The sequence below is a fragment of the Struthio camelus genome, chromosome 3 (genome assembly GCF_040807025.1).
Source record: "Struthio camelus isolate bStrCam1 chromosome 3, bStrCam1.hap1, whole genome shotgun sequence".
In the NCBI taxonomy this organism is placed as follows: Eukaryota; Metazoa; Chordata; class Aves; order Struthioniformes; family Struthionidae; genus Struthio; species Struthio camelus.
Genome location: NC_090944.1, coordinates 102,088,336 through 102,102,286, shown reverse-complemented (window position 1 = coordinate 102,102,286; position 13,951 = coordinate 102,088,336). Strand labels below are relative to the sequence as shown.

Sequence of the window (13,951 nt, the reverse complement as noted above, 5' to 3'; positions counted from 1 at the left end):
TATATAGTCACACTGCACAATCAAATGTACAGTTAGTGCCAGCTATTCACATAAGTGGCAGCTAATGTATATCAGGTTTTGACCTTAGCAATGTTAGTGAACCCAGAATAAGTCCACTTGCTTGCATGACGTTATCTTAGGTTGGTATACTGGCTTAATCAAACCAGATTCAAAGTGATTTTAATTTGGGCTGGCTTTTAGCTGCTTGAGTTGTAGCCCTCTCATATCATCATTTATACTCATAGTACACTCATACCCCTATAAATGAGTACAGTTAAGTCAGTTCCAGATCAATCACATGAAGCCTAAGTGCATGCCCTTTAACAAACAAACAGAAATTTCTTTCAGAATTTCCTCACAGAATCTCCTTGCAGTATCTTATTGCAAGTCATGCTCATGAGATCCGGGCTTATGCCACGGGACCATGACAGGTTTCCTGCCTCCCCCATCAAACCATAGAGAATGGAGGAGGTCGGAGAAGAGGAAGCCACCAACCATGTCGCTCATACCACCCAAATCCAGATCCAACCTCAGGTTAAACGCTGTATTAGCTCCTCTCCAGGGAAGTTATGACTGGGCCTGCTTGTTTATTGTTAGCACCATCATTAAAAATAAATAAAGAGATAAACAGATATATAGATAAAAGGAGGAAACAGCCTCTTGAGTCATCTGTCTCATCTTTATGTTTCCATGGAAAGCAAGGTGGCTTTGTGGCCCATAGTGAATTAACCCTGATAACAGGATCCTTTAATGTTAGAATAAGTCCCAGTTTTATTTTCGAAGTAAAGAAGCACTAGCTTTTCCTTTTCAGAAGATTATGGTAAATGATCTGTAGTTTTACAAACCTCTCCAGGGAAGAAGGGGTCACACAGACTGTTCATGGGCTCTGCAAAATAGCCTGGAGATTACAACTGACCCTCCAAAGTCTCCAAAGTACAATTGTCTGTGTTGTTTCCCAGCAAGAGGGAATCTGCTTACGTAGTCACCATCAGGTTAACACTAGGTCATTTCTGATTGCTGGCTGAATGCCTACCACTGGAGTTATTTTCTGCTCACAAAGCTGTTAGGCACAAGGCAAGGCAGGTTAGCAACGGTGCTGGTTCAGCTTTCAACGGCCAAGAGTAGAACACGCTACATCCCTGCAAGTCTACAAAAGCACCTCTGCTACTTGGAGCTCTCCTGATACTCTTGGTTCCTCTAGATCCCTTACTCAAATAACTGGAGAAAGAGAATATAACTGAAAGAGTCCAAGAAAATGCTTATAATCCTAAAATGGGTAAGGGCTGTAAGGATCTTCACAAGCTGTATATGATAGAACCTAATAACTCCTAACAGAAGAGCCACACTCATTGCCAAAGTGTCTTAGTAGCCCAGGGAAAGCCCTAAAAAGGAAGTACAAAGGATGTAGATTATTCTTGGCCTAGTACACTTCATCTTTTCTCAAGGGACAGTTGTGTGGAAACTAAGTGCCACATACTGGAGGCCATGTCATAAAAAATCATCTTGTCATTGATTCAGTCAGCACCAAGTCTGGCTCTGAACCTGAGCAGGAATCACTTCCTACATGTTAGCAGTGTACTAAATTAATAGAATATATGTTTATGAGATAGAAGATAAGTAAATATGAGGCAAAAATATTTAGGATACTTATAGACATTATCATAGTGATTTTTATGTTTCACACGAAATTTTGGTGAAAGTCAGTGAGAACATGGCACACAGGCAGGAGCCAAGGACATGATTGTCAGTTCAGTCTTGTGGTGAGAAGATCTAGAATGATGAAGATAAGTGATGAACAACAGTTTTTGAGAAGACATTTAATCTCTTTGAAACACTCATCAGCATCAGAAGAATGAGAAAGACTGATAATTTTCCATGTAAGGAAGTGGAAACAAGGAAAAGATTCTTCAAAGCCCTCAGAGAGGAAAAGTTAGTGCAAGGATTAGAATTTAGGCTTTGGAAATTCCCAGCTCTGTGCAGTCACTACTAGACAACAAATGCCCTCTACTAGACAATAAATGCCCTTTCCAGGGCATTTACACTGTACTTAGGTGGCATGGGAGGGGCTGCATCAAACTTACTGAACAACCAAACAGATAGTTTCACAATTTTTCAAGTACCTAATACATAACTTCCCTAATTTGTCACAATAGGCTGCAGAAATAATAATCTACAGAAAAATGAGAGAGAATTCATAGCTAATGAAAACTGGCATAATTTCCCCGCAGTCGCATTAGTTACACTAAAATGATCTTCTATGTTGCTAATGATTGTTTGTGCAAAAGCACGGCTTTTTCCCCCTTCCATGCAGATGAAGTATTTTTCTCATTAACATTTACCTCAAAGATATCTGCCTGAGTTGCTTTTACCTCTTTGACTGTAACGTGAACACTCTTTAGATTACATCAAGGTGGACCGCAACTAAATAAACAGGAAAAACTCTTGACTCAGTTTGCATTTTTTTCTTTTCAGTATTCAAATCTCAGTTGTGAAATAAAACAAGAATGAGGACACATTCTGGTATTGATAGTATTTCAGATATAAAAATCATCCAGAAAAACATATCTGAGAGAGGAAGGTCTGTGTAGCACAGTGTGGGCAAAGCAAAGGGCACCTTTTTCGGACGTTGCTTTATAGATCAGTCTAGGTATCTGCCTTTTCACAGCCGCCAGGGTGCTAAAGTGAGCTGAATATAGAGCTGTTACACAGCTTTTCTTCAGCACGTTTAACAACTGTTTTATCTGTTAATGCTCTTAGTGCCAGTTCCATGATTTAACTTTAGCTTATTTTCATCTTACCAAAATGTCAGAAATGATAAGCAATATATAAGTAAAATCCCAGGAATATCATACTACAATACTGTGCTGAGATGTGCAATAATTATTGCTCGGTCCCTTTTTACATTTGGTTTAATTTTTTTGGCTCTTTAATTTCTTTGGTTTAATGTCTACAGCTCATAGGTAGATAGCTGACCATTTTTCAGCTAGGCAGACACTAGAATAGATTCCTGTGCTATTATGATTTTGGAAAAATATCCATTTTCCTCTGTCTCAGAGGCTGTAGTCCTAGAGCTACAGCCTTGGATGATGGGATATACAGTGATGCTGTGAGATTTTTACACACCAAGCAGGGTTGAGCTAGCTAAGTCTTTGGATCAGAAACCTCTACCAGTGTTAGTGAGCTGCTGAAAGCAGTACTGAGAATTAAGGTACTTGTGTTCTTGCTCCATCGTGCGCAAAAGCTAGTGAACTCAAGGTGTGTCTGTGCAGACAGTTCCCTAGAGAGAGAGAGAGGAAGAAAAACATAAAGGAATAGTGATATAAGTGTTGTCTTGTTGGCAAGGACAGTAATGGGAGCCATCACTACCTCTCCCTGTAGCCAGCTGGGAGAGAAGGAGGGAAGGTGTGAACCCTCACCCACCTCAACAGCTGTTGCTAGAGGTGAAGGCAAATGTCTCACAGATTTGTCTGGGTTTTATGAGCAAGAGCTCTATGGTAAATACCATGGCCATATGGTCAGCTGCTGGGGAGAGTGAGAGGGAGAGATGGTGGGGAGAGACATATGCAAAGGCTGCTTCGTACATATGAATGTGTTAAAAGTGAGATGATTTTGTGAAGGGAAAAATGAGTGGATGACTGGAGTAAGGTGGATGAGTGATTGTACTGGAGGATGTTTGATGAAGAACGCAATAGAGATAGTGGGATGCAGTGATGCTGTTTACTCGTTTTCTTCAGCAACCTCCCAAAATACCAGCAGTTGAAAGGAAGCCCATGAAGCTTACATTTTGGTCCTTTCCATCTGCCATTGCTTTAATTACACAGTCACATTGACTGCTGAGCTACCACTGCTCAGTCAACTCACCCAGAGCGTGAAGGAATATTATACCGCATACATAAACCCTGTCTTGGCTTTTATAAACACACAACATCACAGACTGAGTCAACGGAGTCAATAGTCTAGCTAATTCTCCGTTTCTTCAAACACAAGGATCTAGTGGGCAAGAAACGCAGAGCAAAAAGATTAGAAACATAGTTAAAAATATGCACAGTGAATGACCAGGCTGTCATGTATTTTTTCACACAGCAGGCTAACCATGCATTTTTATATCCACATGTTTTCCCTGCTATTTTGCTGTGCTTCTATAAAGTGTGCTGGGCACCCAGAGCCTCTGGGAGTCCTTCCCTTTTTAGACGTGAAAGAACCTTATGGCAAATATAGGTTTACTAATATGAAAAAACATCAGAAATGGGCCTTATGCAAGATTTTCAGAACAGGTGGCTTAGTAGGTAGCCACTGATTCCAAAGCGAGCCTTCTAAATATAAATGAACTGCTTTGTAGGCTACTGACCGCTAACGAAACCTGTTGAGTACAATGGAAACTGTAAGCCTTTGGCACGACACACAATCAGGCCACTGTTTTATAAGACTCAACAGAGCTTTAAGGACCTGCCGTTAGCCCATTTCGCTTGAAAATGTTGGAATGAATGCATTTTTAGAGGACTTAAGTAACTAGAAAAAAAAAGGCCTATGTAAACCATATGACCAAATAGCTCTTGTCTGCTACCAGTAAATGTTCTGTCAGGTCCAATATAATTTTTTAATATTTCCTTATAAATTCATAATACTTCACTCAGTAATGAGCACTGAAATGAAGGCTCACCTTTCATATCAGACTCTATAATATTATCATTAAAAATCCGGCTAAGACATACAAAGCTGTCAAAGTTCTGTTCTCAGGATAAATTAACAGGATTTGAGATTTCAGATCTCTATAGTTTTTTCTTTTTTTGAAAATATCAGACTGTTAGACTGTTGGAAAGGACAGAAATACTTGGTTTAATACTGGGGGAAAAGGTAAAATTCCATAACAACAATGAAAACAATAGGAGGGAAAAATAATTAATCATTAAAATAGGAGTTTCACGTTAGGCCACATCAAATTTTAGATTTATTAGAATGAGATTAAGTTTTAATTATTTCATGATGTATAGTCATAAATACAGATAATCTAGTAGTATGCTACACTGAAGCATCAATTCTTTTTGTTTATTTCAGCATTGTTAAAGCAGGGCTATTGAACATCCAGTTCTTCTTAGAGATCTACATTTGTCTGGGATTGAGCTGACAACTTGATCAGCTACAACATCATTCTTTTAAAAAAGGCTATTAAGGAGCTAAAAATCCCAGAGACTTCCACAGGTCACACATTCCTCAATGCACACACAGTAGACATGGCGCCTCTAGAAGATTTTGGACTTTCTGGCCATCCAACACCCTTTTAGGATGCACACATGCCACAGATCCGGTGCTTGAGGAGGAGTCAGACAAACTGTGCACAAGTGAGTTTGCGATAACAAAGTGTGCAGTTAAACAATATGCCCATGCAATGTTGGGTTCACTACACTGCCATTATCTGTGTCCTGGATACACCAGACGAATATGGAAGCAGTGTATAAAGCACTGAAACATTAAGGGCGCAGGAATCAAAACCAGGTCTCCTCACTGCTACATAAAGAAACCAGCCACGGGGAGAGACAGTCATCACTCTACAGCTCCCCTCAGTTGCTTAGAAAATACTTAATTATTCCACAACAGCAAAACAGCTTCTGCAAAAGAGGATGAAAGCATCTCCTTCCAGAATGGCCCTTGCTGAGATGGTTAGGGCAGGCTGCTGGGAGAGCCCTGGTATGGGCTGAACCCCCTCAGGCAAGCATAATAACTGAACTCACTGAGTGGCGCTCACTGAGCTAATAGATAAAAGTTGAACATTCGTAGCTGTTGTTCTGCAGGCGGTTTCTGTGCAGAGCCTGATCTGTTAGGATGCTCTGACAACACCCGGCTCGCCAGGTGGACAGAGGAGTACCTACACTGAAAAGCTTTAAAGTAAGGTGAGTATACTTGTGATAGTCACGCTAGCGAGCATATCTGTGACAATACAGTGGCCTGGAGATATCTACTCTATAACCCTTCACTCAGACTTGGTCCCCGCTAACAGTCAGAAAGTACATGTGCTTGCAACTTCATCTGCAGATTTCATTGTGACTTCTAATTCAGTAGAACATGAATGAAAAGCATATGGAACACGCAAAAATATATGCTGAGGTAGCTATTAACTAGAAATACGGTCAGTGGATGATAGATGGCTATGGGTCACTGGCTTATATTCACTGACCTGAACTTCACTATATGAACCTGTGGATTTAATGATAATCTTACCAGAGGCAAAAAAGTTAATATGCTAAAGCCTGGCTGGCATCCCTCTCTCCACATCAGGATTGACACACAATAGTAGGGTAGGGAAGGGATAAACAAGAAGTGAGAAATATAAAACAGTCAGAAAAACATCCCAGGAAAACTGTATCTGTACAGAGTAGTCAATGAGGGCAGTAGCTGGATATAGACCAACTATGCAGCCTCATTCCTGAAAAGAAGCTCCTTCGAATCTCCAAAAAGAAAAAAATTTTGACATGGGGAGGAACAGAAGTTCTTCTTCTGCACAAAGGAAGAGAAAACAAGCACTTATGTGTCCCATTTAGCAGGAATGCAATGAGGTGGTCCTTTTTTTCTGGAGACGCATCTTTTTTTTTATAGAGAGTTTGCACAGACTAGGCTGTTTCAGAATGAGGAGAAATATCTGTCGTTCTTATTCCTGCTCCCTCTAACTGAGATACACCAGTTATGGTAAACCTTACATTTAAAAAAAAAATTACCTGCGGGCAGAGAAGAAGGCCCAGGACAGAGGAAAGGAAAATAGGTGGATTAAGGCAGGTGAACTCTTGAGGTAAAGAGAAATGACAGGCTAGCTTGCAAAAGTAGTTTCCCTAAGTATACCTGACAGCAGAAGCTGACTAATCAAATAGGAGTGAGCATTTAGTGGAACAGACAATGGCAGAAGGCCAAAGTGAGGCAGTTCTCGGGATTCAGCAGAATGAACCAAGTTAGGGAAAACGCACTGGCCATGCTGATGAAATAGCTGTATTTGTGTGTGTGTAACAGCCCAAACTGTGATCCCAATTACTTTGAGAGGAATTCAAGAGAAGCAAGGAGACCAAACAGATATTGACTTAGGAAAGCTGTCATAGAAAGGATGGTCTACAGCTTCCTGGCATCTAGCTTGACCAGGGTGAGACAAACCTGCCAGCTCTGTAGGGCAGCCCCAAAGACAAAAAAAATATATATTTTTTTCTCCTGGACCTTAACCATGGTATCTTAGATCCGAAGTAAAATTTGATAACATGCACGTACTGTACCAAGCTTCTTGCTTCTTTCACTTATGTAATGAAGAGGAGCTGAAGCGAGCTAAAATGGAAGCCCAAAGCCTTTCTGTGGACTTCAGTGAGAGCCAGATAGGAGCGCCATCGAGGGCTTGCTCAGCAGAGCAGGGGCCACGGTTCTCATGCCAGAACCACCCAACAGAGGCAATACTCATTCTGGTAGGGCTATCAGGTTAATGTATCACATTTTATAAATACTAGAACAAACAAACAAACAAAAACCTACTGCTGTTCAGAGCTGAATATTTTTAGAAAGAACCTTTGTGCTGATTGCCCACACATCCACAGAAAGATACGCATCTTTTTTATGCACAGAAGCTTCCTGCTATTTCTCTACAGTACTCTTCCTAAAAACCTAAAAATAGCCATGCTGCTCCCATAAATTCTGAAATATCTTAACAAACATTGCCTTTCATCACTGGCTTCTGCTTTGACAAACTTACTTAATAATAAAGAAGATGGATGCCAGAGTTTAAACTTATTTTTGAGACTCCCGACAGAGAACAAAATCTTGACAGAAACAGGACTCCTGCCTGTTATTGGTGTAGCCTGCTTTTCACTCAGCAAGTCACAACCAGCTCAAATAATTCATTCAGACTGAAAATTGACTTTTCTAGATTTCTCTTAGCTTTTTAAAATTAAAAATTAATGGAGTTGTTCAATAAGCAGGAAAAAAGAACCTATTGTGTGATGCATTCCATTTAGCACAGTTATTTAAATGCAATAATTGTAAATAAATATTTATCCAATCTCTCACCCAGTGCATGCTTGTTTAAAACTTTGACAGTGAGTCATTTGTTTACTCATTCTGCCAAGAAAATGGGCTATATTTTGATCTTGTTGGATGATGATAAATGGATGGTGTAGGTCCACTGCAGGAAATAGAATTGTTTGGATTTACATCTGGTAGATGTAAATTTCTGGTAGAAATCAGAATCTGATCCAGTAATTGTAAATGTCCTCCTCCTTATATGAACTATGAGCTGAAAATTGCTCCTGTATTGCAAGTCCTGTTTTGCAAGAGAGAATTAGAAATGATGCTTTAGATGTATTTTTCCACTTAAATTCTGCTGAGATGTCTGGATCCTTTAAAAAGATTCTAACTATATCCATACATATGGTATATTATGCATATATAATATAATTTTCAAGTTAACACGTATTAGACTAAAATGCTCTAGGTAGGTAGGAAAAATTTTTTGTTTTTAAATCCCCTACTTTTTTTAAAACTTTTTTTTTTGGTCTAAAATAGTTACAACATTTACAACAGAACAGACTGTTGCACAGGTAAACCTAGAGTACCTCTGCAGAAGTAGAAATGTTGATTTCTACAAATGCAAAGATGATGAAATTTCTAGCCATTAAGAACAGTTTTATTAATCACAGGACAGATTATATCTTTATATACTCCAGTAACATTCTATATTCTGCTGCTGTATTTCTTTTTTTACCCTCCTGTAATTGAAATCAGTATTTTTTGCCCGTCTCTGCACAGGCCTCTGTTAATATATGGGGGAGAAAAAAAAGGTGCTAGTATGAATACACTGTCAGTTCCTATTTGAAATGATGAATTTTAATTTTTAGAGCCTATCGAGGATTACTAAAAAAGTAACTTTAATATTTTACAAATCAGAGTGTTTCTTTAGAAAAGCCAAGTGTCACTAATGTCCTGAACTAAATCTTTGGATCCCAATAGCTTTAAACTTTGTTTGATATCCAGATTTTGCAAATGGATGCTCTTTAAAATCAGGAGAGCCAAATAAAACTACTTAACATACCCATATGGTTAAGAGACTATATGGGTGCCCTAAAAATGTTAAGGACCACTTCCCTCCTTTAAAAGGCAGTTCAAGTACAGTAAGAATAACGGTTCTCATCTCCATCCCAGCCTTTTCACACCGGAAAAAAAATGCCAGAGCTCTATAAAGAGACTCTAAATAGTCCTAGTCAGCCAAAGAACTCCCAGGCACACAGTAGGATAAAGCCATAAGACTGCTGTCAGAAAACTCCCTTGCAAATGAAGAGGTATGGACACAGACAACCATGAAGTGTTGTTTCTTGTGAATGCTATGTTTTACATGGCAGCCCAAAAAAACAGCCATATCACAGACAAGACTACAAACTATACTAAAAATATCAGGGGTTTCTTGGCTTTTGGATAAGCTTTGATCGGGAAAGCTGAATGGTCATTTAAAGTTGCCTCTTCTCACCAGCTGGGTTGCAAATTTTATGTTATGCCATTGATCTGAGTTCAGGATTTCACCAAAGTGGTTTATCCTGTCTCACATAGGAAGTCTGTGGCAAAGCTGGGACTGAACCCAGAGAACCAGACTTCACCTTTCATTTCTTAATCATAGGATCATTCTTTCTGGACATACCGTGCAAAACAGGAATCTTTTTAATTCTGAGGTTGCATGTGAATTTTACTTTTTGCAGGTAAATCTCTTTTGTTTTCCTGATGACTTTCAGGATGACTTTCCTGAAGGCTTCCGTTAATAAAGAAAATTAAGGAGGTTTCCTGAAGTTTCTCCTCAATAGACCTTAAAATGCAATTGTAGATGCTCTCATTAGAGAAATGATGGTATTTTGCTGAGGAAATAATTACCTTCCTTTTGATAAATCCTTTTCTGCCTAGTGGGTATAGGCATACATATTTTGAAGAAGCAAACAAAACATTTTGTGAATTCAAGGTACAGCCTTTAGGTTAATCAGTCTTCTGTGGGAAATGTTGCTCTCTGAGCAAACTAAGCCTTTGCATTGAAGGGAAGGAGATGCAAGCTGTAAAAGTTCTCTCAATTATGTTGCACAATAGTTCAACCTCTTCTCTAAGCAAAAATAAATAAAAAATACAAGAGGATTATTTCTCTCTGCCTTCTCCTTCATCATGATTTTACTTCTACCTTGCCATAGGCTAGCTTGTCATTTTCAGGATTCTGATTCCCTCATGAAACAGAAACTCACACTGAGTATCATCTTTCTCACAGGTACTACTAAAAGAGCCAGTGAGCCAAGCTTGTGCCTATATATCTGTGGGACATATTTATATTCCCTCTGTGCAGGTGTGCATTTTTCAGAATTAGCAATAGTAACATTCTCCAATGTCTCCAGCAAAAAGCTGCCTCTACGTTCAGGGATGATTGTGTGATAAAGGAAGTCACTCATGCTACCTTAGGCCCTGAACCAACAAAGACTTTAAGCATAAGATTAACCATACGAGCAGTTACAACAGACTCAATATAAGTAGCTGCATGTCAAAATATACCGGTATACCCAAGTGCTATGTTTGATGAGACTGACCAGTATAAAGTGATTAGAGGAAATGAGAAGGCTTTGCTCTATACAACACCATCAAGTAGTAGCCTACATTGCTTTGAGTCAAACGTTAAAGTGCCAACAGTCAGGCTGGATTGCAAGGAGCTGAGGAAAAGTGGAGCCTACGTCTTTGCTTCTAACATGACTGGTAGCAATGAAATGAAAGCAAATAAAGAAACTTGTAAGAACTATTGCAAATAGATGAAGTTAGAATCCGTTATCATTCATGTGGAGAAAAAGAAAGACTTGTTAACTGTAGAGAACAAAATACTAGCTAGTGAATACCTGAGAAGTAAAGTAAGGCAGAAAGGAAGGAAATGTGTACGTCTGCCTCCAGAAACACAAACTCCAGCCAACTCACTGTCTTTTTTTTTTTTTCCTTTTAGCTTAAACGTCTAAAATACCTTGCAGAACATAACAAGTTCAAGTGCAATAATAAAACACTCTACAAATGTTCTTTTGATCCAAGCAAGATAAGGAAAAAAGGATATAATTTCCACTATGGAGAAGAACACAAGTTTACATAAAAGAAGTAGTATTACTGTTGAAGCATAAAACCAAGACTAAATCCCCCTGCAAAGTGAAATTTTAGGCTGATTTACTAATAAATCCTCTGTTATGGTATTTGTGGATTGAACTGATCGGTTGAAGAACACAGAGGAGACAGATTGTAACCATGCTGTAGTGAAAGACATTTTTTATGCAATAACTGTGAAATTTGCATTATACAAACCTTCTCTTGAGTTTACAGACCCTCTCCTACAAAACAAATAATGAATCACTGTTTTATAGAGTTCCCTTGTTAGGAGCAGAGCAACGCTTAAAGAGCATCAGCCAGCATGTTGGGAGGGTGGATATTGTGTGGTAGCAAAAATCACTGCAAACTGGTCAAGAAGTGATCAAACGTACAGATTTACCGATGCAAAGAACTCGACACTGCTCTTCGGAAGGTTACTCAGTGTTCATCTTCATTCATTTAGTCCTGCCTAGTTATTTATAAATAGCGCATATGCAGAAATAACTGTACTTATTTTGTCTAATTAAGTGTTCCTACATGTAATCCAGTCTTACCTGGCAAGTCCATATTGATGTGATAATGAATCCATCATCTCTAAAGACATTAAAGATTTCAACAATCCCTCGTGAATAACCAAACACTGAGATACTAGCATCTGATACCGCCAAGTTAAATGTGAGGTAGTCTGTGGGCTGGAGAAGAGCTCTTTGTTTATACAGGACAAAAATCACAATGCTGTTTCCAAACCAAGACAGCCAACCTGAAAAAAATTAAAATCCATGAAATCAAAAAGAATATAAAGCAAGAAGCAGTTCAGTATGTAACTATGCAGTGTCTCCTCTAAAATTACCCCTGTATTCCACTAGAAATAAATTAAACTGCTTTATCTTATCCACTGTCAGACCTGTGCATGAAGACTTTTTTAGGAGCCAGGTGCATTTCAGAAGCAGGAATAAGTGAATAACTCTGATAATAAAGTAACTCTGACAATAAAACCGACTAACCACAAAGAGCTGGTGTGCCATGATACATTTGTTTGTTGAAGAACCACCATTTAAAGGCTCGGAAAAGTGTTTTTTTTTTTTTTTCCCTCCCCTGAATGGACAGATGAGACCTATTAAACTTTCCCCTGCAGAAAAAAGAAGGGAGGAAAGACTGGTAGAGTGGAGCAGAGAATACAAAAATGCTACCAAAAGCCACAGCTGCTTAGGTACACTCTATAAAATAATGGATATTAAAAGTTCATGCACATGGCCAGAGAGTAGCTTTACTAGCCTTCTCTAGAGAAATACTGTCCTTTTCAGCAAATAAAAATTAAGTTGCTTCTCTCAGAACACTCTAGGATCTTCTTGTGGTAAGTACTGTCCGTGCTGGTCATATTTTTGTATAGGAACACACATGTTAATCTATACAAAAAGAACATTTAGAGCAGATCTTTAAGAATAGTTAAAAAAAAGACTTCAAAGCTTCCAGAAGAATATTGTGTCCCCTCTGACAGCCCAGGCACAGAGAGATGTCTGACTTGCACAAGTCTAGTTTCAAGAGGAAAATACAGGAAAAGGAGATGACTGAATCTGATACAAAACAGTCACCTACTCAGTTAGAGAGGCTAATTCGTCAAAATGTATGTGGCCATTGCTCTACTCATCAGTTTAAGACCTAGGCAGCTTGCATCTCACTTTCTGAAATGATGCAGACACGCGAAAACTAATGACTTCTACAGAACGTTTGCTCACAAGCATCTAACTCACTCTTGCAAGTGGGGCTTAGCCGGTTGTGAGCATGGCTCCAGAGCTGCTGGAGAGGGATGAGCAGCAAGCCTCACACAGCAGCACCAGGCTCCCTGTCGGCTCACACGTCCACCCTCCCAAATCAGCTCTGTGCCTGCAGCGCAGATAGCCTTGAGGTCACTTCATCTTTGTAATATAGAGCAAAACAACACCTCTTTTGGGCATCCACAACGCCCAAAGCTGGTGTTTTTTTCCCCACAGCTGGTGCCAGGGTACAGCATTACATACCAGATCAGGGAGAAAAGCATTAATCAGTAACCCTCTATCCAGGGACAAGCAATAGATAACTCAGCATATGGATGCCCTATATTGACATAGTAAAAGGTGAATGTATACACTGAAGAGGGAGGCATCTCTGAACATTCAGAGCAGGTCACGAAATGACAGACTGCTGATAGGTTTACTGTCTTAGCAAGAGGGCAGCTTCCTTCCTTGAGGAAGAGTTAATAATCTCCGCAGCACGGGAACCTAGTGTTTGTCAGCTGGGCTGCCTTGGCTAGGAAGGCTGTAGCTCAAAAGCAGGGGCTTAGGAGGAAATTATCTCTGTTATCTCCAGACCGTCTAGGAATATCACTAGCTGAAATGCCAAAGACCAAAGCCCTTGTCCTCCAAACACAGAGGTTACATACTTATGGCCTGGTCAGGGTGCTCTTTGCAGTCTGGAGTGTGAGGGGAGGTGGTTGACCTCTGCACTGCAGCATGAACTATTTCTTCTACGAACAGTTTCTATTCCAGGAACATTGCCGTACAAAACTGCCACGAAGCTGATGCTTGCTTAGCAAATGCTAATGGTTTACTATTGAGCTTTAGAGCATGGAAGGGCTGGCATGTGGTATTAATCATAGTCACTGATACAATGGTGCCTAGATACTTATATATATGTATGTGTACATACACCCTGATACATTGACTTCTATATGCATACATATACATATATTGTTATAAGGATAATGATAACAATAATAATAAATATATCTTTAGTTTGGCCACTAGGTGCCAATGTTTCTTAAAGGAGACTCATTTCCAATGAGTGCTGTGTGCACTTTAAGTTAAGAATT

The 13,951-nt window shown here is 39.4% G+C and overlaps 1 protein-coding gene across 1 annotated transcript in view; it reads right to left on the bottom strand.

Moving 5' to 3' along the window:
• Positions 1 to 13,951, bottom strand: part of LOC104151671 (visual pigment-like receptor peropsin) — a 36,727-nt gene that overhangs the window by 14,281 nt on the left and 8,495 nt on the right. Inside the window, exon 2 of the mRNA XM_009686644.2 lies at positions 11,658 to 11,863. Coding sequence (XP_009684939.1) covers positions 11,658 to 11,863 — 206 coding nt within the window. The remainder of the gene's footprint in view (positions 1 to 11,657; positions 11,864 to 13,951) is intronic.